General features: G+C 35.9%; 1 protein-coding gene across 4 annotated transcripts in view; it reads right to left on the bottom strand.

Annotated features, from left to right (window-relative positions):
* Positions 1-26,424, bottom strand: part of LOC150107502 (focal adhesion kinase 1-like) — a 496,861-nt gene that overhangs the window by 8,510 nt on the left and 461,927 nt on the right. For 3 of the 4 annotated variants that reach the window (XM_090391922.1, XM_090391923.1, XM_090391924.1), the window contains 2 exons: positions 20,769-20,912; positions 7,573-7,653 (listed from right to left, as the gene is read on the bottom strand). In XM_090391922.1, the coding sequence (XP_090248048.1) occupies positions 7,573-7,653; positions 20,769-20,912 (225 nt within the window). The remainder of the gene's footprint in view (positions 1-7,572; positions 7,654-20,768; positions 20,913-26,424) is intronic. The other variant, XM_090391925.1, reaches the window with a different exon arrangement.

Genomic DNA, 26,424 nt, shown 5'->3' with positions numbered 1-26,424 from the left:
GTGATGTTTTCTCCCTGGTGCAGGACACCAGAATGTACAGAGGATTTGAAATTGGAAGCGATCACTATTTAGTCTTGAGCAGGATAAAATTGAATTTCATATTGAAAAGAATGACATGTAACAAAGTTTTAAAGCGAATAAAAGTTGAGCAGTTCTCAGATGTGAACTGTACACTAAAATACACAAAGATTATTGAAGAAAAAATGAAAGAGTTTGAGAACAAGAACCAAACCTTGAAGAAAACCCTGATTGATTCAGCTAGAGAGGCATGTGGTGAGGTTGTCTGCAAGGATAAAAAAATCAGAACGGTGGACAAAGGAAGTTAAAGAGGCAGTGAAGGAAAAGAAGAAAGCATATTAAAAGTTACTGGCAAATAAGTCAGCTTGTGCTCTTAGAGAATACAGAGACAAACGCAAGAAAGCTAAACACTGTGTAAAACTAGCTAAACAAAAGTCATGGGAGGACTTTGGCAAGAACAGAGAAAATAAATATCAAGAAAGTGGTAAGATATTCTGGAGGTTGTTGAAGAAGCATAGAAATGGAGGAAAGAATGCTGTAAAAGGAGTTAGAGATGATAAAGGTGACATGAAAATGGGAGAAAAAGATATCCTTTGAAAAACTGCTAAATGAAACAAGCAGTGATGACAGCACAGTGGTAACAAACACTGACCAGGCATGCAGGCAGGAATACATATCCATACTTGAAGTAGAAAAAGCCATCAAAGGCTTGAAATGTGGAAAGGCAGCTGGAGTAGATGATATTCGACCAGAAATGCTGAAGTATGGTGGTATAAAAGTCTTACAGTGGCTGCATTGCATAGTTCAGAAAGCCTGGACAGAGGGACGAATTCCCGATGATTGGAGTAGATCTCTCATAGTACCCATATATAAAAAGGGAAATAAAACTGAATGACAGAATTACAGAGGTATTTCCCTACTGAGTATTCCTGGAAAGATCTTTGCAAGTATACTTGAGAAACGGTTGAGAAGAATTGTGGAAGAAAAGCTGGGTGAAGAACAAGCTGGATTCAGGCCAAACAGAGGCTGTCAGGATCAGATCTTCACTTTACGACAAATAGTCGAGAAAGCATGGGAACATAACAAAGATCTGTATTTAAGTTTTGTCGATTTGGAAAAGGCATATGATAAGGTGCCAAGAGAGAAGCTATTCAATACGCTGCAGTTATATGGTGTCAATGGGGCATTATATCAAGCAATACTAAGTCTTTATTTGAGTTGTAAGTCAGCAATTAGAATTGAAGGAAGTACAGGAAGATGGTTTAATGTTAAATCTGGTGTGAGACAAGGATGTACATTATCCCCTCTGTTATTCATTATCTATATGGATCACATTATGAAGGAAAGTGGTATTAAACATGATATCAAAATTGGAGATGTTAATGTCAGCTCTTTGCTTTATGTGGATGATGTTATACTTCTAAATAAATTCGCTACAAGTCTGCAAGATTCCCTGACCAAATTGAATAATTGTTGTAATAGATATGGTATGAAGGTCAGCAATAAAAAGACAAAGACAATGAAAATAGGCAAAATCATTGAAAATGTCAACTGTGTTGTGAATGGAGAACCTGTGGAACAAGTAAAACATTTCAGTTACTTAGGCACGATTTTTACTGAAGATGGTAAATTAAATATAGAAATAGACAACAGAATCAGCAAAGATGGCATGGTGGGAAGTCAACTGAATAAATTCATATGGAATAATAGAGAAATTGGTCAGAACACTAAATTAGCTGTATACAAGACTGTGTTCAATCCAGTTTTAACTTATGGATCTGAGAGCTGGGTCAGAAGTAGAACACTTGACCAAAGACTAGAGACCACAGAAATGAGAGTCCTGAGAAAGATTATAGGCGTTAACAGATGGCATCAATGGCAATATATTAAAAACGAGGATATTAGGAAAGAACTTGACATTGTTCAGCATCCAGGAATGCATTAGCAGAGCTAATCTCAGGTGGTATGGTCACTTAAATAGAATGGGCGAGGAAAGATTAGCAAAACAAGTGTTCGCTACCAGGTTGGCAGGAAAACGACCCAGAGGAAGACCAAGATATAGGTGGATTGATATGGTACAAAGTGCCTTAGACGATAGAAATATAAGATCTGATAATGTTGGAGTCTTGACAAGTAACAGACTGATTTGGAGGAAAATTGTAGATAGGAAGTTAGTAATGATATAATTTTTTCATGTAGTACTATCATATCCTGTACACCCCTTGTGGGTACATGGCAGGAATTTGATGATGATGATGACAATTAACAGTATCTCTTGAAACAGAATGAAAGGGAGTGGAGTGAACAATGTTCATTAATCAACTACTCCCTTCTGTGTACTGAGTCAAGGATATTTTGGATGCTCTGAGGAGAAGCACTGCAAAAATTACCCGAAAGAGTAACAACTGTAATTATCTCTCAGTTGGTGGTTCTGTTTTTCTGATATCAAGCAAATGGAATTAAAAAAACAACCAGCATCAATATCATTTTGCAAATAAAGTGTGCCATCCCACAATGAGTCCTTGGAGGTGCTGGTAGTGAGCTTTAATATTTTTTCTTGTTCCAAAGTGATGAGGATTTCAAATTCATGTCCATTATGCCTGGCAATGCCTGAAAAAAGTCTCCAGATGCCTATCCTGTCCATTATACCTGTTATTGTTGCAAATATCTTTGGAAGTACAAATACATGTGCTTCAAGTCATGCTTATGAATTATTGTGCACGGTGTTTGCTTCACCCATTCTTTCTGATAAGTGATTAAATAATAGTTAAACAAGATAAAAATGAGTGAGTATCACATCGTAAAGAAAAAGATATACAAAACTTTAAAAAGAATTGGTCTATAAGCTTCCAGAGGTGAATCATGACTCAAATATTACTGTTAAGAGAAAGTGAAGGAGTCTGAAAACAAGAACCAAATTCTAATTAAAGATCCAATGGCAAAATCTGAAGAAACACATATTCAGCCAGATAAGGATGTTGTGAAATTATTTACAAGGCTAGAAGACAAAGCAGTCCTCAACGAGAAGTCATGTGCAAAATTTTCTTGATAAGGGAAAGTACCTCAGCAATGTGCCCTGAGAGAACACAGAGACAAATGTATGAAAGCTAAGCCAAGTGTAATTCATGGAAAGATTTTAATATTATCACCATCAAATTCCTGACATATCCTCATAGGGTGTAACAGAATCTTATGATAGTAATACATAAAAAGTTACATCATTACAAACTTCCTATCAACAATTTTCCTCCAGATTAGCTTGTTATCTGTAACATTCCAATATCATAAAATCTTTCTGTCTTCTAAGGCACTTTTTACTATACCAATCTTAGTCTTCCTCTGGGTCTTTTTCATGCCATCCTGGCAAAGAACACTTGTTTAGGTAATCTTTTCACCATCATTCTGTTTAAGTGGCCATACTGCCTGAGATTAGCTCTGCTAACACATTCCTGAATGCTAACAATGTCAAGTTCTTTCCTGATATCCTTGTTTTTAATATGAAACTGCCATCGATGTCATCTGTTCAGTTCCCCTAATCTATCTCAGGACTCTCATATTTGTGGTCTTCAGTCTTTGATCAAGAGTTTTATTTCTAATCCAACTCTCAGATCCATAAGTTAAAATTGGTTTGAACACTGTCTTATATATAGCTAGTTTAGTGTTTTGACTAATCTTTCTCTCTCTCTCTCTCTTATGCCATATAAATTTATTCTTTGGCTTCCTACCTTTGCTAACCCTGCTGTCTATTTCAAAATTTAATTTGCCATCTTCACTAAAAATTGTGTCTAAATAGCTGAAATTTTTACTTATGTTTTACTTGTTATAGGTTCTCCATTCAGAATACAGTTGATGTTTTCAATGTTTCTGTGCACTCAACTAAAGCTAGTTAGAAACTGTCCACCTTTGAAGGTAATATGCTGTATAAGATAAGTCAGTGAGAGGAGTGATGAGACCCAAAACATATGAAGGAACTAAGCTAATGAGAGTCATAAAATGTGGTTTGGCACAGTATGACCTTTGCATTCCTTGTGCCAATAAACCTTAAACCAAGTAACCGTTTACAAGAAATGAAATCAAAGGGATAATCTTGAGTGCTGCATCTCCAGTCCCAAATAAACAGCTGCCACAGTTAACCGATGGATATATCTACAAGTATTATGGATATATGGAAATTTTAGAATGGTGTAGGATTTGGACGAGTTGCTTTGGGAAGAAAGCATATAATTTCGGGATACATAGATTGGTTCAAGGATACATTGTGGTTGGTCGGCAAATTTAGTGCTCCTGTAAAATTGGCAATTTTTGTCGGTTTTTATTGTGTTTTCCATTAGATAATTAGTGTTTTGTAGTATACTAGTGTAGATTTTAGTGTTTTTAGTTTATTTAGTATTTTATCGCATATTTTTATTAAGATTTTTCAATATTTAGAATATGTTTAAAATGACCTAAAAAGGGCAAGAAATGCAATGTTAAAAAAAGCACACAGGCAAGAACAAGAAGGTTAGCCCCGCTAACGAGGTTATTAGAGACATGGAGGAGTTTAATGAAAATGAATTAACCTCCAAAATAGCAAAATTGAAGCAGATCATCAGAGAGTTGACGCGGGAATTGCAAAAAGTCAAGAGACGTTTAAATGAACAAAGGGAGAAAAAGAAAATTAAACAGGAAAATAAAAAAACAACAAAGCAAGGAAACAGGTAAGTCCAGAAATAGTAAAAATCAGGTAAGTGACGTTGTTAGTAAAAAGAAAGAAGTTATTTGGTATGGTGACTATAATAAAACATGCTATTGATGAGCAAGTTATAACATCGAGTTTTCCTGGAGCAAAAATTAAGAATATAAAGGAAGCAATTCAAAAACAGAAAAGAAATGTAAACGAAATCATAGTTGTAGTAGGTACTAACAACTTGGTGATAAGTTCAGTATGAGAGAGGACATGAAAGGGTTGTTGGAAGAGGCGAGAGTGAAGAGTGAGAAAGTGAAAATCGTCAGTATTTTACCTCGCTATGATAAAAATGAATTAAGAAGAAGGGCTATGATGGCAAACGATTCGATTCATAAGCTGTGTAGATGGAATGGATGTGAGTTTTTGGATGTGTGGACTGAGTTTGAGGGAAGATTGGATTTGTATAAGAGGGATGGCCAACACCTGAATGCATTTGGTATCAGGGGGTCTAGAAAAACTAATAACCGGTATGAGACCTAACACAGAGAGTCAGGGAAACTAAATTATAAAGGAAGCAATGGTGTGAATGCGAGTGTAAGAGCAACAATGTTATATAACTGTGTTAATGACGGGAATGGGCTTTGTCATGAAGATGCTGGCGAGGAGAGAATGATTTCGGCTTTGTGTTCGTCTGGTTCGGACCCATCAAAAGTGTGCAAAAGATGTCTACATGTGTAAGGCAGACTGCAGACAAGAGTATACAAAAGAACAAACAGACAGATTATTATGTCTGTACACAAATGCTAGGAGTATCAGAAACAAAGGGTAGAGTTTGTTGCCTTAGTCAATATGTTGGGACCTCAGATTGCAGGCATTAGTGAGACCTGGCTATCAGAATTAGATACACTAACTGGTATTGAGTGTAAAGGATACAGTATTTTTAGGAAGGATAGGAGAGGAGGGGGGGGGGGGGGGAGGCATGCTGCTAATGCTATTGGATTACTTGAATTCAGTTAGAGTTCAGGCCTATGAATGTAGTAGTAGTACTACTAGCAATATTTCACGTGGCAGTGAGTTTGAAGCCATCTGGTGTGAGGTGGAGGAATCTAACAAGATCGATTACATAGTGGGATGTTGTTACAGACCTTGGTTGCTAGTCATGAGGAAATGCATCACCAAATAGAAAAGATGAGCGTGAAAAGAGTAATCGTAATGGGAGACTTTAATTATCTAAATATTGATTGGGTAGCAGTAGAATCTCATGAGAAGAATGAAAATGCATTCATTGAGTTGTTGCGGGACAACTTCCTCAAGCAGCATGTGACAAAAGGAACTTGAGGGCAAAGAGTGTTAGATTTAATTATAGGCTCAGAGGGTGTTTCAGTTAAAGATGCAACTATTCTGCCTCTGGTTGGTGAGAGTGTTCATGCGGTACTCACTTGGGAAGTGACTAAGTTTATGAATATTCCATTCAGAAAAGGTTACCTGCTTAAGTACAAAACAGGAAATTATGACCAAATGAGGAGTATACTGAGTTCAGTGGAATGGGATGGGTTGCTGGATGGAAAGAATATCGACAGTGCACGGGAAGTATTTAAACAATACTTAAACGATGTGATATCAGAATGTGTTCCGAGAGTTTGAATAATAAATGGAGTAGAAGTCAAACTGATGTGTAATCTTATTAAGCAAGAGATTTGTAAAAATAGGACGATGTGGAAGGAATATTGTGCGCAGGTCTGGTCTCCTGGTTTCTGTTGCGATTCTGATATATTGGAGAGAGGAGAGTGTTAAAAATGATATCAGGTCTGTGGAATACTGACTATGAAGACAGATTGAGAATTTGTAGACTGTAGACACAAACAGGAGAAAGAGGGGATGATATGATTGAGACTTACAAACTTCTGAAAGGGTCATACAGGATTTCAATTGATGGATGGTGGGGAAAGGACAAGAGGGCATCCTTGGAAGCTGAGAATGAAGGCTGTTAAGGGGGTGAGGACTAGATATTTCTCTCAGAGGGTGGTACATGATTGGGATGGATTGCCATTGGATGCTGTGAGTGCAAGCGGTGTGTGAATGATTTCAAGAATAAGTATGATAGCTGGTGTGTGTGTGTGTGTGTGTGTGTGTGTAGTAAGTGGCCTCCTCAATTAGTCTGAGTCCCTGGAGGTCTCTCTTAATAATAAATAGCAGAATATATTAGTTGTTGAGGGTTATTGGTGATTCTTTGATTTAGAGCAACAGTTGAAGAAGTTTGGCTCCAAATATTTTTATCATCCTCACTGTCCAGGTATGTCTTTTAACTTAACTTCTGGTTGGAGATGGGGGATAGCTCCATTATCTACTAAGCTCTGTTATTTTCATATTATAAGCATTAGTTTAGTTTCTCTTGTCTTGCTCTATACAGAGAAAGACAAAGATTTTCAGCAAACAGATACACTATTTCACCTATTTCAAACCCCCCCCACACACAAAAAATGACAGCTAATTTATGTGGAATGTGCTGAAATTTAAGGTTGCTTTTTCACAAAATAGCATTTAAAAAATCATCACTTTGCAACCTGTGTTGGATTATTAAAACGTCCCTCTCCTCCAAGTTAAGTTCAAATTTAAATATACATATATAGGTCAGAGAAGAAGTACATTGACAGATTGACAAACTGATTGACTGACATACAATGGCAAAGATCTGAAAGACTTAAACTGAATATGTTTGTCGTAACAGTAATGCAGAAGTTTTTACATCTGAGAGTTAAAAGTTGAGATTAAATGAAGCAGCTGAATTAAAGTTTAGTAAAATTATGAAGTTATTTAAAGTATGTTAAAGTAGACCAAGTAATCTATATTATGTACACACACACTTATATAAATAAATAACTTCTTACTTCTCTGTGTGACCAGACAGGAAAACTGGATACTAGATGATCCACACTTCCTAACAATCCTCTTAATTCTACACCAACATGCTGTAAAAATAAAGTTCTTATAACTATAGTAGATAAAGTAGATTAAGAAGAAAGCAAAAATACCACATTTTCCTCAATTTTTTCTGAGAAAGTATTCTTTAACTAGTAATAACAAGTGTTGAATATGTTGAACAGGATTTACTAAATTTCACTCAAGTTCTTTGAGGTTACTTAACACTACATTAACAATTTTACATCACTCAGGAAAGCAGACAGATAAATTTACAAGAAGAAAAATTTAAATGTCCATTATTCTCTTTAGCAGGGATGTTAAAGTGGACAGGTCATGAATGCAAATGGGATTCTGTTATGTTTCATGGACTAGCTGTAAAACAAAGTATATGCTTTATATATTATTGTTGCTCCCTTCAAAGCAGTCCCCTTGCAAATTAATATGCCTCTTCAGCATTGCAACTGGTAGGCTTCTTCTGAAAGAACATCCAACATTGCCTATATCTTTCTTCAGTATGGTCTCCAAATATTCATTTGTTTGAGCTGCAATCCTAAGAAATGAAAAGTGACAGGAACCAGTTTTGGAAATTATTTTTTTTTTGCCAAAAATTGTTATAGCAACATCTGTTGCTAGAATAATGTATTAACACAGCATTATCATTGGAAAGCCACCAGTTCTATGTGCCACTTTTTTGGTTGCTCATGGATAACATGTACTCTGTGTAAATTCCGAGTCTACTGAACCCAAAAATACTGTTTTCACATTTCAGATATGATAACAGTAAAACTTCCATAAAAAGTTATGCTATTTTAAAATGAGCAATTTACAGTAAACTTGCTCCTCTCAACTATACAATTTCTATAGACATTTTATGGACAGCTGAAATTGCTTCCATAATTCTCCAAAACTGTTAAAACAAGTTCATTCAAACAATTTTTCAGTCTATTTACTAATCTACTTCCAGAGAGCTTGAGAGAGAGAGAGTAGAGTAGAGGATATAAAAGGAAGGGTAAAGAAGAGTCATTTAAGATAACTGAGAGGAGACCCACCCACATATTTTGGTAAGGATATCCAATAATTACTGGGACTTCTGGTTCAATTCTTACCTCTCCACAATGTGTTCCATTACTAGATATCCATTGGATACTGAAGAAACAAGGATAGGCTAACAATATGGGATTTGGATGAACAAATTGTATTCTGTATTGGTTAAACCACATGCATATATGACGGCATAACACAGTACAATATGATCAAATGTCAGGATAGCTAGTTAAAAAAAAAAAAGGTCCTTGCTGTTATCTTCATAGCAACAAAGGCAACAGGAGGGAAATAGTGAAAAATTAGCTACTAAAACAAGTGCATAATCATAGACTTTGGTACTCCAATTATTTCAGCCATATGAATATAACTGGTATTGGGCGAATGGCCTTTGATTTGGTATAAGGCAACTTTTTTGGCTAGTAACAAATCTTTATGTGGCATCTTGGTAAGGGCCACAAACTGAAAATGGGAACCATCAATCAGGTGGAAATAATAGGAGAATTACAGAAATAACATGTTGAAATAATTGCTATTGTTGAGATGAGTTTAATAATAATAATAATAATAAAAAAAAACATTAAGATAAACTTCTTGAATGGAAGCCAATTTCAAACACAAAGAAACTTATTTTGCACCTATGCTCTCAGAGACGATTCCACTAAGGAAAAAGTGGAGGATTTTTCAAGCTATTACAGAAAAAAAAAAGGAAAGCAGTAATGGACTAGTCATTACTAACAGCATGCTACAACATAATGACTGAGGAGAGGGGAAGAAATACAAAAGAAATGAATGTGCTGGTAGGAACAAATGATTTGAAAGGAAGTGTGAATGAGGTAGGATGTGTTTTTAGAGACGGTGAAGAAGAAGAGTATGATAGAAAACTACTAAGTGTGTTGCAAAGTTATGGGAGTTGAAAAGAGAGCTGAAAAGAGAAAGAAATTATTATAAATGGAATGTAGAAACATGTGTAGGAAAAGAGGCCTTCACAGCATGTAGATGTATGAATTTGGAAGAGAGATGTTTGATATTGCAGTTTAGTGACAGCAGCATTTTGAAACTGGATAGTTCTGCTGAGGAAAGGGCATGTGTACAGGGAGGGAAATAAAAATTACGTGTTGCTGTGAAAGCTACCAGGATTGGAGTGAGATAAGCGATTATACATGTCCACAAGGATATATGCTTTGAATTATGGGATACTAAAGAAAGTGACGTGAAGTCATTAGCCTCTATATACAAGTACCCCCCCGTCCTGAAAATACTTCAGACACTCGTTTTCCTAATATTTCCTCTCCCATTCTGCTTAAGTGACCATACCACCTGAGATTAGATCTGCTAACACATTCCTGGATGATAACAATGTCAAGTTCATTCCTAATATCCTTGTTTTTAATATGATATTGCCATTGATGCTATCTGTTGACACTCTTAATCTTTCTCAGGACTCTCATATCTGTGGTCTAGATCTCAGATCCACAAGTTAAAACTGATTCAAACACTGTCTTGTATACTTCTAATTTAGTGTTTTGACTAATTTCTCTCTTATTCTATATAAATTTATTCAGCTGACTTCATACCATACTGGCTTTGTTGATTCTGTTGTCTATTTCCATATTTAATTTACCATCTTCACTAAAAATTGTGCCTAAGTAGCTGAAATTTTTACTTGGTCTATAGGTTCTCCATTCACAATGCAATTGATATTTTCACTATCTTTGTCTTCTTATTGCTGATCTTCATACCAAATTTATTATGACAGTTATTCAATTTAGTCAGGGAATCTTGCAGACTTGTACTGGATTTATTTATAAGTATAACATCATCTGCATAAAGTAAAGAGCTGAGATTAACATCTCCAATTTTGATATCAGGTTCAATACTACCTTCCTTCATAATGTTATCCATATAGATAATAAGAGGGGATAATGTACATCCTTGTCTGACACCAGATTTAATATCAAACCATCTTACTATACTTCCTTCAAATTATAACTGCTGACTTACAACCCAGATAAAGACTAAGTATTGCTTGATATAATACCCACAGACACCATACAACTGTAGCGTTTTGAATACTTTCTCTTGGCACCTTGTCATATGCCTTTTGCAGGTCTACAAAACTTAAATACAGATCTTTGTTATATTCGCACAATTTCTCAACTATTTGTAGTAAAGTGAAATTTGTTGATGACAGCCTCTGTTTGGCCTGAATCCAGCTTCTCTTCCACAATCCTTCTCAACCGTTTCTCAAGTGTACTTGCATAAATCTTACCAAGAACACTCAGTAGGGAAATACTTCTGTAATTCTCACATTTAGTTTTATTTCCCTTTTTATATATGGGTATTATGAGAGATCTCTACTACAATCATTTGGAATTCATCCCTTTATCTAGGGCTCCTGAACTATGCAGTGCAGCCAATGTAAGACTTTTATACCTCCATACTGGAGCATTTCTGGTCAAATATCATCTACTCCAGCAGCCTTTCCACATTTCAGGCTTTTGATGGCTCTTTCTACTTAAGTATGAATTGTATTCCTGTTGAGTGTTTTTTTACTACTGTGCTGTCACTGCTTGTCTCATTTAGCAATTTTTCAAAGTACACTTGGTCGTCGACTTACGACCACAAAAAAAAAAAATGAATAAATTAATAATAAATCAGGCGGCTGCGCTTACAATAACTATGGGATACGATAGTTATCGTACGATAACCCGCATATGTCACATACAGGGTGTTCGGGATAAATTTGACATATTTATAATTAATTATATTTTTCCGTAAGTTACATGTATTAACACACACTTCTCTTCATTTAAAAGTTTGGACCCTTCTTCATTCATATACAAGATGTCAGAAAGGATGGATAGCTGGAACCCACCTGAATCATGGAAGAGAATAACTTGTATCATGATGATTCGTGCCCGCCATCAAAATAAGGATATTACGACTGCTGCCCAATGCTCCCTGAATACAGTAAAAACAATCAGGCATGAACTAGAGACTTGCAATGGTGACTACGAGGATGTAGCAAGAAGAAAGATCCCTAGCAGACGATCTGATTGCGTTCGTACGGCAGAATTCCTCGCAAATCTGCAGGAACAGGTGTTGAAGAACCCTGGCATTGGAATTCGGGCTTTGTTCGTGGAGTTGCTAACTGTAGTCAAGCCCTGGATAACAAGGGTAGCCAATGGTAGGCCGTATGTATGGCAGCAGGATTCGGCCCCTTGCCACACCTCTGGGAAAAGTCAAAAATGGTTGTCTGAAAATTTCTACGACTTCACCAGTCCAAATGTTTGGCCTCCAAACTCCCCAGACCTTAACCCCATGGATTATTTTGTATGGGGCGCAGTTGAAAAAGACACCAATCGCACTTCCAGTAATACAAAAGCCCAGTTAATGGATAAAATTAAAACAGTTTTTGCGGTCCTTCCCAGGGAGACTGTAGCATCAGCTTGTTCGAGGTTCCGAAGCAGAATTGAAGCTGTGATCGATGCTAATGGTGGTTATTTTGAGTAAATCTTGTTGATAGTATTGTAATTAACTCTGCCTGTAATGTTTTTTTGTCAATTCATTAAATTTAATAGATACAAAGAAGATTTTCTTTTTCCTTACGAAACTGTCAAATTTATCCCGAACACCCTGTACACTCAGTCACTTTCAAGCATCTGTTGCATGTGGTGTATTTATTAATTAAAATTCTACTGAAATACTACCCATAAAATGTCTAGTAAAAGGAAAATGCCTTCATCTACAGATACGCCAGCTAAGAAATCAAGAAAAACTATTGATTTAGAGTGTAAAATGAAAGTTATCCAGAAGTATGAAGGTGAAAAGAAAGTGAATACGATAGCACGTGACTTGAAATTATCACATTCCATGGTATCGACGATACTTAAGGACAAAGAAAGAATTCAGGAAGCTGTGAAAGGTTCCGCACCTATGAAGTCTACAATTTTAACCAAACAACGACAGGGACCCATCGATGAAATGGAGAAATTGTTGTTTATGTGGATGGAAGATTTAATACAGAAAAATTCACCCATGAGCCTTTGCACAGTGCAAGCGAAGGCTAGAAGTCTGTTTCAGAGTTTAAAATCATGCACCGGAAACGATTATGCAGAAGATTTTCAGGCTAGTACTGGATGGTTTAAGAGTTTTAAAAAAAGATTTGTTTTGCATAATGTACGTGTCACAGGAGAAGCAGGAAGTGCAGATGAAGCCCAAAAATTCATTGATAGTTTCGATTCTTTAATCAAAGAAGAAGGTTATCTACTGGAACAAATATTTAACGTATATGAAACCGACTTGCAATGGAAACGCATGCCTAATTATATGTACATACACCAAAAAGCAAAAAGGATGCCAGGATTCAAAGCTTTTAAGATCGGTTGACTTTGTTGCTTGGTGGGAATACTGCGGGTTTTAAGTTGAAGCCTTTTCTCATTTATCGTTCAGAAAACCCTCGTGCATTTAAGCACATCAACAAGCACACACTACCCGTTTACTACCATTCAAACCCTAAAGCTTGGATGACTCTAGTACTTTATCAAAGACTGGTTCATGAACTGCTTTATTCCCCAGGCTCGTGAATATTGTGCGGAGAGAGGTATCCCTTTCAAGATTTTATTGATTATGGACAATGCCCCTGGCCACCCTCCTCATCTGGACGAGCTTAACATGATGTTAGAGTGGTTTTTATACCACCTAACACAACTGCTCTCATTCAACCCATGGATCAGGGTGCTATCTCAGCATTCAAGGCTCACTACCTCAGAACGACATTCGCACAACCATCGAAGCGATAGATTCTGATGCTGATTTATCTTTGCGAGACTTTTGAAAGCAGTACAACATTCTTCAGTATATCAAGAATATTTCGACCGCATGGGAATGTGTAACAAAGAATTGTATGTCGGGAATTTGGAAAAGTGTCTAAAATGTTATGCGAATACATTTGAAGGATTTGAAAAAGGAGAAGAACTGGAAGTGATTACAGAAAAAATAGTTAAACTTTCAAAAAATCTAAAAATTAGAATGTGAAATAGAAAACGTAGAGGAGTTGCCAGAAAAGAAATTCACTTCAAAGAGTTTATCAGATTCTTTTTTGCAACTGAATAAAGCTCTTGCCAGTTTCAAAGCAATGGACCCTAATGTCAAACGATTCACAAAGGTTGAACGTATCATTCAAGATGCTGTGCGTTGTTATTGTGAGATTGTTTTTTTTTTCTTCATATATCTCACGATAACAACACACAGCATCTTGAATGATACGTTCAAGTGTTCAAACAAAGCTCAGCATGTTCCTCATCAAGAGAACATCTCCCACCTCAACCCACGAATATGACCCTGACGATCCACAACCCAGCACAAGCAAAGATTAAACATTGATTTTGTAAATTTCATTTGTATTAATTTTTACATTAATTTTAGATTATATTTTTGTGTTTACAGTACAGTATGTACAGTATTATTTTTCACATTATGTACAATATACATAATCATAAATTTAAAAAATTATAAAAATAAATTATAAAGATGATAAAAAGATTAGAAAAGTTAAAGAATACTGTTAATAAATATATGGCTGACATACGACCTGTCAGCCAGAACGGAAGTCGGTCGTAAGTCGACGACCAAGTGTAATTACACTATACATCAAGGATGTATTTTTCTCAAGTTTTCATGTCACCTTTATCATCTCCAATTCCTTTTACAGCACACTTTCTTCCATTTCTGAGCTTTTTCAACAGCTTCAAGAATATTTTTGCCACCTTCCTGACATTTATTTTCTATGTTCTTACCGAAGTCTTCCCATGAGTTTTGTTTAGCTAGTTTTACACAGTGTTTTAACTTTCTTACATTTTTCTTTGTATTCTCTAAGAGCACAACCTGATTTATTCAAAGGAACTTTCGATATGCTTCCTTCTTTTCATTCACTGCCTCTTTAACTTCCTGTGTCCACCATGGAATTCTGATTTTTCTATCCTTGCAGACAACCTCACCACATGCCTCTCTGACTGAAGCAATTATGTTTTGGCCACTGAATATTAAAGGTTTGGTTCCTGTTCTCAAACTCCTTCATTTTTTCTTGAATAATGTTTGTGTATTTAATAATGTTGTTCTCTTCAGTATGAAATTCAATTTTATCCTGGTGATCACTTAAAATATCAAATCCTCTGGACACTCTAGTGTCCTGCACCACTGAGAAAATATCACTAACAACAAAAACATAGTCAGTGAGCATTTTCTTATTCCTTGCCTCTTCTCTCCATGTGAATTTGTACACATTTTTATATTGGAACATAGAGTTAGTAATATCCAGTCCATGTCCTGAGCAGAAATCCAACAGCTATTTGCCATTATTATTAGCTTTGCTCTTTTCTCCAAATTTTTCCAAAATATTTTGGTACGTCTGACAATCATTTCATACTCTGCTATTTAGATCCCTAACAAGCATCAACTTTTCCTTTTTCACTGTGTCAGTTGCTTTCCCTAAAGCCTCAACTTCTGCCTTAGTAGAACCTTCTGTGGAACCATAGGCAAAAATAAGTCTCATTTCCAGTTCCCAATTCTGATATTTGTCCACATCAGTCCATTTAATGTGGGCAAATACTATAGGTACTCCGTTTCCCTGATTGTTATTACCTGAATATAACGTTTTGTTCCTACAAAGGTTTCTGTGGTTAAGCAGTTCAATATAGTTATTCTGATTTTGTGACCACATGTTTATTAAAGAAAACTGTTTTTAAAACTAAACAAGTACTAAAAACAACACCCGACAAGTTTCGTTAGTCAACAGACTAACATCTTCAGGAGTAAAGAGAACTAAAAGTTTAAAGCACAAACTACTAGAAATTATGAAAATTAGTTCATTTGTTGGTATTGTGAACATCTAAACAGTTTGTTCAAAAACTGAATAACAGATCTATACAACCATTAATGCATGTTAGCTGGAGACAATGCTATTTGTTGTCACGTTCTGTGGTTCACACTCACTCTGTCAAAGGTCTGAAATTGGTAAATTTTTAATAAACGATGATCAAACTTGATTTAAAATCAAACCTTGGTTTTTTTTGCATTGCGTAGTAATTTTAATCATATTTGCTGCCACTTTGAATTTTCTTGTGAAACAATTCTTATCTATATAGGACATGTTTGTTCTATCCCAGAGTACACCATGACCGGTAGAGGTTGTGTGAAATGCCAATCCCGATTTATGTTCTCTCTTATTTTGTATGTCCTTTTGATGTTCGCTCATGCAGATTTCTCTCTCTCTCTCTCTCTGTCCGGACCACATAGCAGATGCCACAGGAACAGTGAATATTATAAATCCCTGATTTTTTCATTGGGTGATGTGGAGGTTTCGGAGATTGAAGAGATCGTGATATTTTTTCAAGTGGCAGGAAAGTCACTTTTATGTTGTATTTGTAGAGAAGTTTCACTAATTTATCTGTTACATTCTTGATATAAGGAAGGGTGACTGCGTTCTTGAAATCTTGTTTATTTCAGTTTCTTGAATTCCATATGATTGGAGTAGAGGTCTCATAGTACCCACATATATATATATATATATAAAGGGAAATAAAACTGAATTTGAGAATTACATAGGTATTTTCCTACTGAGTATTCCTGGTAAGATTTATGCAAGTATACTTGAGAAACGGTTCAGAAGGATTGTGGAAGGGAAGCTCGGTGAAGAACAAGCTGGATTCAGGCCAAACAGAGGCTGTCAGGATCAAATTTTCATTTTACGACAAGCAGGCTGCAAGATTTCTTGACTAACTTGAATAACTGCTGTAATAAATTTGGTATGAAAATCAGCAATAACAAGACTAAGACAAAGAAAATAGGCAGAAACATTGAAAATATCAAATGCATCATGAATGGAGAACCCATGGAATAAGTAACACATTTCAGCTACTAAGGCACAATTTTTATTGAAGACGGTACATTAAATATGGAAGTAGACAACAGAATCAACCAAGTCAGTATGGTATGAAGTTAAGTGAACATATTTATATGAATAAGAAAGAAATTAGTCGAAACACTAAATTAGCTGCATAGAAGACAGTGTTCGAACAATTTTAACTTATGGATCTGAGAGCTGGGTTAAAAATAAAACAGTTGACCAAAGACTAGAGACTGCAGATATGAGAGTCCTGAGAAAGATTAGAGCATGAACAGATGGCATCACTGGCAATATATTAAAAATGAGGATATTAGGAAAGAACTTGATACTGTTAGCATCCAGGAAGGTGTTAGCAGAGCTAATCTCAAGTGGTATGGTCACTTAAACAGAATGGGAGAGGAAAGATTAGCAAAACAAGTGTTTCTCTGCCAGGTTGGGAGGAAAAAGACCCAGAGGAAGACCAAGATATAGGTGGATTGATACAGCAAAAAAGTGCCTAGAAGACAGAAATATAAGATCTGATAATGTTGGATCCTTGATAACAGAGTGATTTGGAGGAAAATTGTAGCTTGGAAGTTAGTGGTGATGTAAGTTTTTCATGTAGTACTATCATATGCTGTACACTCCTTGAAGGTAGATGTCAGGAATTTGACGATAATGGTATATCCCATAATGTAAAGCATGCATCCTTTCAGGTGTGTTTAATGCTATACATTATTGGAAGGGCCACTACCCAGACAGTTTCAACCATTATAGAGGTAAATTAAAGTAAAAGGATACCTCTCCAAACACTCTGAGTGATATACAAGATCATTCTAAATCTCACTGAGTGATCCTTAGGGATCACTATTAAACTCATCACTCCTGACCTGAATGACCCTAAAACAGAAAACTCAGTAGTGTATCCACTCAGTAATAGGCAAAACTAGCCACTGAGCAGAGCCTCTCTATTCTCCAGAGAAGCTCTTCTCATGAATATTTTTGAATATTTTATAATATTCATCTTTGGGCAAGCAAGCCCAAAGATGAATATTACAAAATGTCACCAGCGGGAGCCAGATCTCATCAAGATTGAAGTAATGCAAAAGTCATATATTTCCCATATAAAAGTAACGAAAAGGTGACGCCATATTATTAAAATACTCTGGATTAGAGCAAGCTGGAGAAAGTTTTCTCACTTGGTTATAAATTAAATTAAAAATGCCACGAAATTAGTCTTTAATCCTTTATTCAAGATAAGCAAACAAAGCTTATGCGTGAACTTGCTTCACAACTAACTACTTGTATATAGAAGCTAATGACTTAACATTAATTGCCTTAGTATTTCATAATGCAAAGTACACATCCTTTCAGGTGTGCATAATGTACGCATTATGAGAAGGACATTTATCCAGACTGGTTTTTACATAGTCACTTTTCCCAATTGCTGCTTTAATGGAATTATAGCAGCAATCAATTATATACATTCCCTGGCTCATAACACTCTCCAAACTTGACCGTAGGTGCTACGAAGGATGATATGCAAAAACTGCCATTCACTGGCTGACATGTGGAATGATGAGTTCATGGCATCAAATGGAACAGGAATCCATAGAAAAACATTCAGAATAGGCTCACAACATAGGTTTCGATAGTAGGACCATAATATTCAAGTATCACATTACTTGAACCAACACGAATCATCGTCAGTGGTTTAAAGAGCTAGTAGTGGGACATGGAAGCTTGGAAATCTGTATTATAGAGCAACGAATCACACTAACATCCTCTACTAAACAGATGGATGGGTGTGAGTGTGGTGGATGCTTGCTGAACGTTTCTCCTCACCCTTATTCCAAATACTTCTGACATTAGTATACAATGAACAGCAAATACCCTCTTCATCCCCACAACTTCCCAAGTGGGAGAGTAATCACACAATGTGTGATTACTCTCCCACTTGCTATACTCTAGTTTGCATGGAACCACACTTACCTGCATTCCTCCCTAAGCATTCTAGTTTCCCAGACTGTACTTCTGAATCACTGAATAATACTTCTTCAGACTCCTGACCCCAAATCCATTCAAATGCAAGTCATCTTATATAAATCCATCCTTCCATCAAACTCACTCCACATATACACAAGCTCCACACTATTCCTCCTTCACAATCTGTACACTGAGTCATTCGAAATCATAGCTATCCATCTTAGCTTGCCTCTATCATACCATGGCAACAGACTCATGACTTTTACTTTCTCACTCTTCTTTTATGCTTGTACTAGCAACTCTCATATCTTCTTGCATATGACACCTGCTAGATCATTCATACCAGGCAAAATAAACATCCATTTCACCATCACCCTCTGTATCCTTAATCTTGGTTCCAGAGAAAAACAGGATTTTATCATAATTTCCTCAAACACTCCTCTTATCAATTAATCACCATACAAAATTTGATCCTTATTCTCATGCTTTTGCTTCTCATACTCTGCTTTCTCCCCCCCCTCCCGCATACCATCTGCCCAGATGTTTTTTCAACAACTCAATGTCATGTATTGTTCTGTGGATAACTCCACATAAGTGTGCAACCTGAATCTTCTTCTTCTGCAGCTTCTCCCACTTAAGTGGGGTTACTGTTGATGATGAGTCTCCTCCACATAATGTGCTACCTGAATCATTATACAAAATTAGATTTATACTCAGCTTTGTCTCTCTCTCTCTCTTTGCATCTTCCTCTTCTTTATCACACATCTCTCCAACTGCTCAATCTCATGTTTTGTTGTTGAAAGTTTTTTTCACTTGGTTATAACTTAAATTAAAGATGCCAAGAAATTATAATCTTGTCTAATAATAATTCTGAGTACCTGCTAGATCTGTGCATAAGACACAGCCCACTGATTATTGATACCAAATTTCCACATATTTTGCAAATTTACATTGAGAAAACATAAAAAAGGAGTCTTATTATGTTACTGTTGATCGCAACATAATCAGAATAGCTTAAACCACTGTTTAACAAGATAAAAATGAGTACTACAATAAAAAGAAAAGTATGTACAAAAAGTTTTAAAAGAATCAAAGTTGAACGAAACGCTCAGATGTGAACTGTAGACTCAAATAGAAAAATATTATTGAGAAAACAAAATGAAAAAAGTTTGAAAACAAGAGCCAAATCACAGATCCGACAACAAAAATTCAAAGACAGCACTAATTTGTAAAGTTACTAGCAAAGGATCCATCCATTCACTGAACATCATCAGATGCCATATGGTCACTCAGTTGCTTAATGATGTGCACACCAGTCCTCACCATGCTTTTCTGAAGATCAGACACTCCATCCATTCATCCATCTCATTAATGGTCTATCCCTTCCTCTTTTTATATGAACTTTACCTTCTATTACTGTTTTCAAGTCCTCATTCCATCCTCTCAATGTGTCCAAAGTATTTCAACTTTCTTCTGTTAAAGTTCTACTGATCCTTTCTAGTACTAATCTGCTTGTCTGCCTTTTAGTATATGATATCCTCAACAGCCTTCTATAACACCACATCTCAAAAGCAGCTATCCTTTTCCTATCAGACTTCTTTAGGTTCCAAGTCTCATATCTATAAGCTGCTGCTGGAAAAACAGCTAAATTCAGAGTCCTCAACTTTGTTCATATGGAAATGGATCCATTCTTCCAGATTTTAGATGTCTCTGACTTGTTTTAGCCATTCCTAATATTCTTCTGACATCTTCCGATCAGCAGTTCTTCACATTAATAAGGATCTCAGGTATTCGAACTTGCTGACTTCCTCTGTTCTTTCTCCATTACGGTACACCTGTTTCTCAGGAGCTTCCCTGTCTATTTCCTTTGAGAACCATAATCTCTGTCTTGCTAGGATTGAGCTGAAGTCCTCTCTTCTTAGTGATTTCATTACGTTGACAAGTATTTGTCCTAGTTCTTCCTTGTCATTACAAAGAGGTACAGTACTGTATGATACGTGTACCGCATGAACGCACTAAAAGGTTCTGTGAAGTTAGCCAGCCTATATCATAAGAGAATGCATAGAAAGCTGTTATGCATAAAAGAATCCAAAGATTGGAAAATAACCACAAAGGCAGTAAAATTTTTCAGAAGCTAACGTAAAAACTTAGAAAAGGAGAACATAGTACTGTAAAAAAAAAAAAAAAAAAGATGATAAGCTTGACATAAAATCTGAAAAGGAATGCTAGTGAAATAATTTTTGTTACCTTCACTAAATCTAAGTAGTCTGCAAGTCTTCCTTGTTGTACACCTTCCAAAAGATTCATTACTGCCCGAACCACAAATGTTGTACTCTGATATACCTTATCATTACTTCGATCTAAATCTGCTGTAGGAGTAGGTTCAATATGCTAAACAAAGAAAGGCGATTACAATTGTAAACAATAAATGTATAAATTAAAGTGTTATTGTTGTAAATAACATCTCATTTTCAAACGTAACACTTGTTTCCATCTTATTTTTGCAAAAATAAGAGGAAATGGAATGAAGTTAACATATACATGTTCATACATTTTGAAATTGAAAAAACAACATGAAATAGCTTTTGCTGAATCTTTAAATAATTACTTCACATCATAAGCAAATCTGTGAAAACTGTGTGTGTGCGTGCGTGCTGTATCATTTCAGCAAAAGAGCAAGCTCCTCAAAACCACAGTTTCCATAAACGTGCTAATGAGCATCACATATTTGCTACATATAAAATGAAAGGAATTTTAATTTAGAACACCATAATATCCTAAAACTGGTGAACCAAAATAATTTTATACTATTTAAGAAGAAAAAATATTTCATTATTTAAGTAGCAAAAGAGAAAGCAATTCTAGTAGGTACAAACGACTTAGCTAGTGATAAGTTCAGCATGAGAGGATATGAAAGAATTGTTAGAAGAAGCAAGAGTGAAGCATGAGAAAGTGAAAAGAGAAATGAATTAAGAAAAAGGGCTATGAGTTTGATGAGTAGAGAGAGTTTGAGGTTAGAATGGATTTGTATAAAAGACAATCTCTTGAATGTATTTGGTATAAGGGGTCTGGAGAAATTATTAATTGGTATGAGATCTAACAAAGAGTCACAGAATCTAAATTACAATGGGAGGAATGGCAAGAACCTGTGTCTAACAGCGACAACGTTATATGGCTGTTAATGATGGGAATGGGCATTATCATGGAAATGATTATGAGAAAAGAACGATTTTGTGTTCATCTTGTTCTGACTTACCACGCATATGCAAGTATGTCTGCATAAGTAAGGCACTAGATAAGAATAGATTTCTGCAAGTAGTCCAACTGTATCATGCAGACTACAGATAAAAATATACAAAAAAGGATGAAGTAACTTATTATGCCTATACACACATGCTACGAGTATAAGAAACAAAAAGGAAAGAGTTTGTTGCCTTGGTCAATACATTGAGACCTCAGATTATAGGCATTAGAGACCTAGCTATCAGAGGCAAACATACTAACTAGTAGTGGATGTAATGGGTATAATATTTTTTTAGGAAAGATAGACAGGATAGGAGAGAAGGGAGTGTGCTAATAATGATATTGTATAATATGAATACAGTTAGAATTGAAATCTATGAATGTAATATTAGTAACGATTTTATAGGTAGCATGAGTTCAGTGCCATCTGGTGTAAGGTCGAGTTTTAACATAGTCATGTGTTGTTACAGACCTAGTGGATCATTTGCTAGCGACGAACAAATGAATTACCAAATAAAGATGATGGGTGCAAAATGAGTAATAATAATGAGGTACCTTAATTATTGGAACATTGATTGGGTAGCTGTGAAATCCATAAGAAGAATGAAACTGAATTTATCGAGTTGTTGCAAGACAGTTTTCTCAAAAAAACAGCATTGACTGAAAGAACTTAAGATCAAAGAGTGTTAGATCTGATTACAGTGAAGGATGTAACTATTCTGCCTCTGGTTGGTGACAGTGTCATGTAATACTCACTTGAGAAGTGGCTAAATTTATGACTGTTCCATTCAGAAAAGGTTACATGCTGAACTACAAAGCAGAAAATTATAACATACTGAGAAATATGCTGGGTTCTGCACAATGTATCAGTTGTTGGATGGGAAGAATATTGACAATGCATGGGAAGCATTTAATACAAAAGTGATGTGATATTGGAATATGTCTCTAGAGTTTGAAGAATAAATAGGGTAGGAGTGGATGTCTAATCTAATTGAGTAAGAGATTCAATAAGAAAAGGATGATGTGGAAGGAATAAATACCATGTGAATAAGGATGATATCAGTTATGAAAATTATAAGTCGCAGGCCAGAAGAGTCGCAACTGTTGTGTGGAAAGCTAAGTCTGATTATGAAAAGCAAATGGCCCTGCAAGCTAGAGATAACCCAAATGGATTCTATTGTTATGCTGCAAGCAAAAGAAAGAAAGAAAGAATGAATATGAAAGAATAACTCTACTGAATGCAGATATGATATGCAAGTGATTGATGAAGAAATTGTTCAACTAACAAGTGCCCAACCTGGTGTATGCAACATTGAGCAAACTGAATAACAATTCATCAATACAGACTGATGGGATATCAGCACAGATGCTAAAAGAATATTCAGCTCAACTGGCTATTCCTTTGACCAGGTTATATAATTTGAATCTGAAAATAGGGAAGATTCCACAGGAGTGGAAAGAACATATGGTAAGCCCCTTATACAGGGGTAGTGCAAAGACTGACATATCCAACTATCAGTAACTCTGGAGTGGTGGTGAAGATTTTGAAAAAGTTGGTTAGTGCTCACAATCAGAAATGGGTTGACAAAAAATCTCTACTTCACAATGAGCAGCACGAATTTAATAAGAGAGGGTCATCTTTGAGCAACTCGCTCGCATTCTATAATGTTACAATTGAGTCAGACAAGGGGGGAATGGATACACCATAATATTTTTGGATTTTGCTAAGACTTTTGACAGAATACAGCATGGAAGGCTGTTGCATAAATTGGAGAATATGGGAATGGATTATAAAATATTGGCATGGATAAGATGGCTCACTGAAAATATCAAAAGTGGCATATGGGAGACGTGTGCACAAGATTTAAGGTAATTAGTGATATACAACAAGGATCAGTCTTTGGAAATTGTTATTCAGTCTGTACATTAATGACATTGGGAAGGATCTGGCATGCAAAATACAGCTAATTGCTGATGATGGAAAGATAGGCAGGACAATCAGGAATGTAGATGATTACGAAAAAGGTTCTGCAAGTTAAATTCCTTCAATTACTCATATCTCACCTTCAATAGACCTGACTAAGCCTTAGTGAATCTCCTCCAGATCCTCTTTAAGATATCCTCATCTCCTTGAAAACCAGGTAATCATATCTGTGCACAGTAGTGCATATGTGATGATCAAGGCCTTATACAAGGGAACCATAATCTATTATTGTGTCCCTACAATTTTAGTACTCCAAAACTAAGTCTCAGTCTACCAATATTCCTAGATCTTTCATCTCTTCCACCATCTTCAAAATTTCCACATTAATTCTACACTCTGCATCCCAATCTTGCCTACCAAATTTCAAGACCTTATACTTAACAACATTAAACTGATAGCTGCATTCATTTGCCCACTTACATAGTCTGTTGAAATCCTCCTGAAAAGCTACAACCAACATCTGCCATGTAACTCAGTCCTTCCAACTTTGCATCATTGGCAAACAGCTGCATCCAGTTCTATAGCCTGTCTGATTTTAATTAATGTTCAAAGTAAACAATAATGGTCCAAAAAGAGATCCCCTGCAGCACTCCGCTAGTGACCCTCTTTTGGGACACCAGTCCTTCCATCCCATAACCAGCTAATGCCTGACAGCCAGTTACTTATCTAATTCACTAATCCCTTATCAATCCCCATCTGTTTCAATTTAGAATTTAGTTAGTAACTTCTTATGTGGCAATCTATCAAAGGCTTTTAAATATTCAAGTATACCACCATATACTACTACTACTACTTCATCAGTCATTTTCTGTCCACTGTCAGTTAACCCCCCCCCCCCATGAGCCACGGAGTTCCAGCCATTTCTTTAATCTCATCCTCCACACTCTCTTTAGTCTTCCTGTAGCTCTCTTTCCATCTCTGGGATACCATTCTGATATCAACTTTATCCATTTGAGTGTTACTTCTAGCAATATGACCTGCCCATTGACATTTGGATCTTTTAATGGCTGTTATAATGTCTCTTACCCTAGTCTGAGCTCTGACCCAAAGTCAGATCAAAAAATATTGCTCTTTCTATCTAGAAAGGTAATACCAAGTAATCATTTCTCCATTTTCCTCTGGTTAATCCTCAATTTTTTTAGTCGAAGTCCATATTTTACTTCCATATGTCATGACCAGAAGTATACAGCTGTTAACATTTTTCTTTAAAAGATGTTTCCTTCAAGTGCTTCATAGTGTTTTCTAAACGCTATCCAACCAAGTTGAGTTCTACATATCATTTTTTCTTTATAGCCTCACTCTACTGTGATCTTTTGTCCTAAATAAACATAAGAGATTTCCTGATGTTCTATATGTACTGGCTTTTTTGGTGATGTATTTATTATACATATTGTATGCCATACTTCATAGAACTGGGGCTGGCAATGTGCCAAGAATAGTCAATTCATGCTGAAGGGGAGAAATAAAGGATGTACGAATTGGTTACTAATACGTGATATCACGTGCTTTATATGTAAAATTTCCAACTGTTGTACAAGCAAAATAGTTACCACTTTAAGAACTAGAATTTTCATAAAAGAAAAGCTAATTTTCCGATGTATAATAATAAACACTAATCCCACGAAAAGCATTGATTACCCTAATATCCGAATGGATTCTCCTTCTTCTGACATGTGCAGAAGTGTTGAAGGATCTCGCATCTGTGGGTATACAGTATTTTTGTTTTGTCTTTGTTTATATTTGATCCTTTCTTTTTTCTTTCTGTATTTAATTCAGTGCTCCTTTGTTGAAGTTATTCTGCAGTTTCACAAAAGGAACAATGTCATCAGCAAATAGGTGATTTAGTTCTTAAAAATTCATTGTTATAATGAATAACATAAGCAGGCTGCTAAAACATGACATGCCCTTAAAATCCAATAATTGCTAAAATATGATTTGCCCGTAAAAACCATGCCAACTATCAAATACACTAATCTTATCTACCCAGTTCTCAACATTAGTCCTCTCAAATGCCTTAACACAGCCCCTGGACACACAGATTTGCCTGTAATTTGTAATCTTGGTCTCATCCCTCTTGCCTTCGTCAAGTGGAACAAATTTTCCCACTTTCGCTCTTTTGGACACAGATTTGCCTGTAAGTTGTAGTCTTGGTCTCAACTCTCTTGCCTTCGTCAAGTGGAACAAATTTTCCACTTTCACTCCTTTGGGATTTTCCTTGTTGCAAGACTCATGTTAAACAGGTGTGCCAAGTGTACTGTTAGTTCTCTGGAGCATTCCTTCAACACACACAGTGATATATCATTAAATCCTACTGCATTATCAAGTTTAAGTAAATTTAAGTAAACATCAAGTTTAGTTAATTCCTTGCATATCTCATGCTCACTCACTATCAGTCCCTCTACACTCCAGCTCCTAATGATGTCGCATTCACAAGGATCAATAATGAGAAGAGTGATGACATGGTTTTGTAATGATGATGCGGCAAACATCATGACTTAGCATTCCTCATCTCTTCTCCTTGATGGCATCGCACAGTTTGTGCATGAGTGAAGCATAATATTCTGCATTCACAGTGGTATTCCTTTCTTTAAAGTCAATCAAGAGAATTCCCCAGCAATCCCAAAAGATTGTTGCTGATCTTCTCAGTGTACTGAGTGACCTTTGTTTTTCTTGGTG

The sequence above is a fragment of the Typopeltis vanoorti genome, chromosome 4 (genome assembly GCF_054136105.1).
Source record: "Typopeltis vanoorti isolate ZY-2024b chromosome 4, IOZ_Tvanoo_1.0, whole genome shotgun sequence".
In the NCBI taxonomy this organism is placed as follows: domain Eukaryota; kingdom Metazoa; phylum Arthropoda; class Arachnida; order Uropygi; family Thelyphonidae; genus Typopeltis; species Typopeltis vanoorti.
The sequence above is the reverse complement of the archived record's forward strand: the minus strand, read 5'-3'. Positions and strand labels throughout refer to the sequence as shown.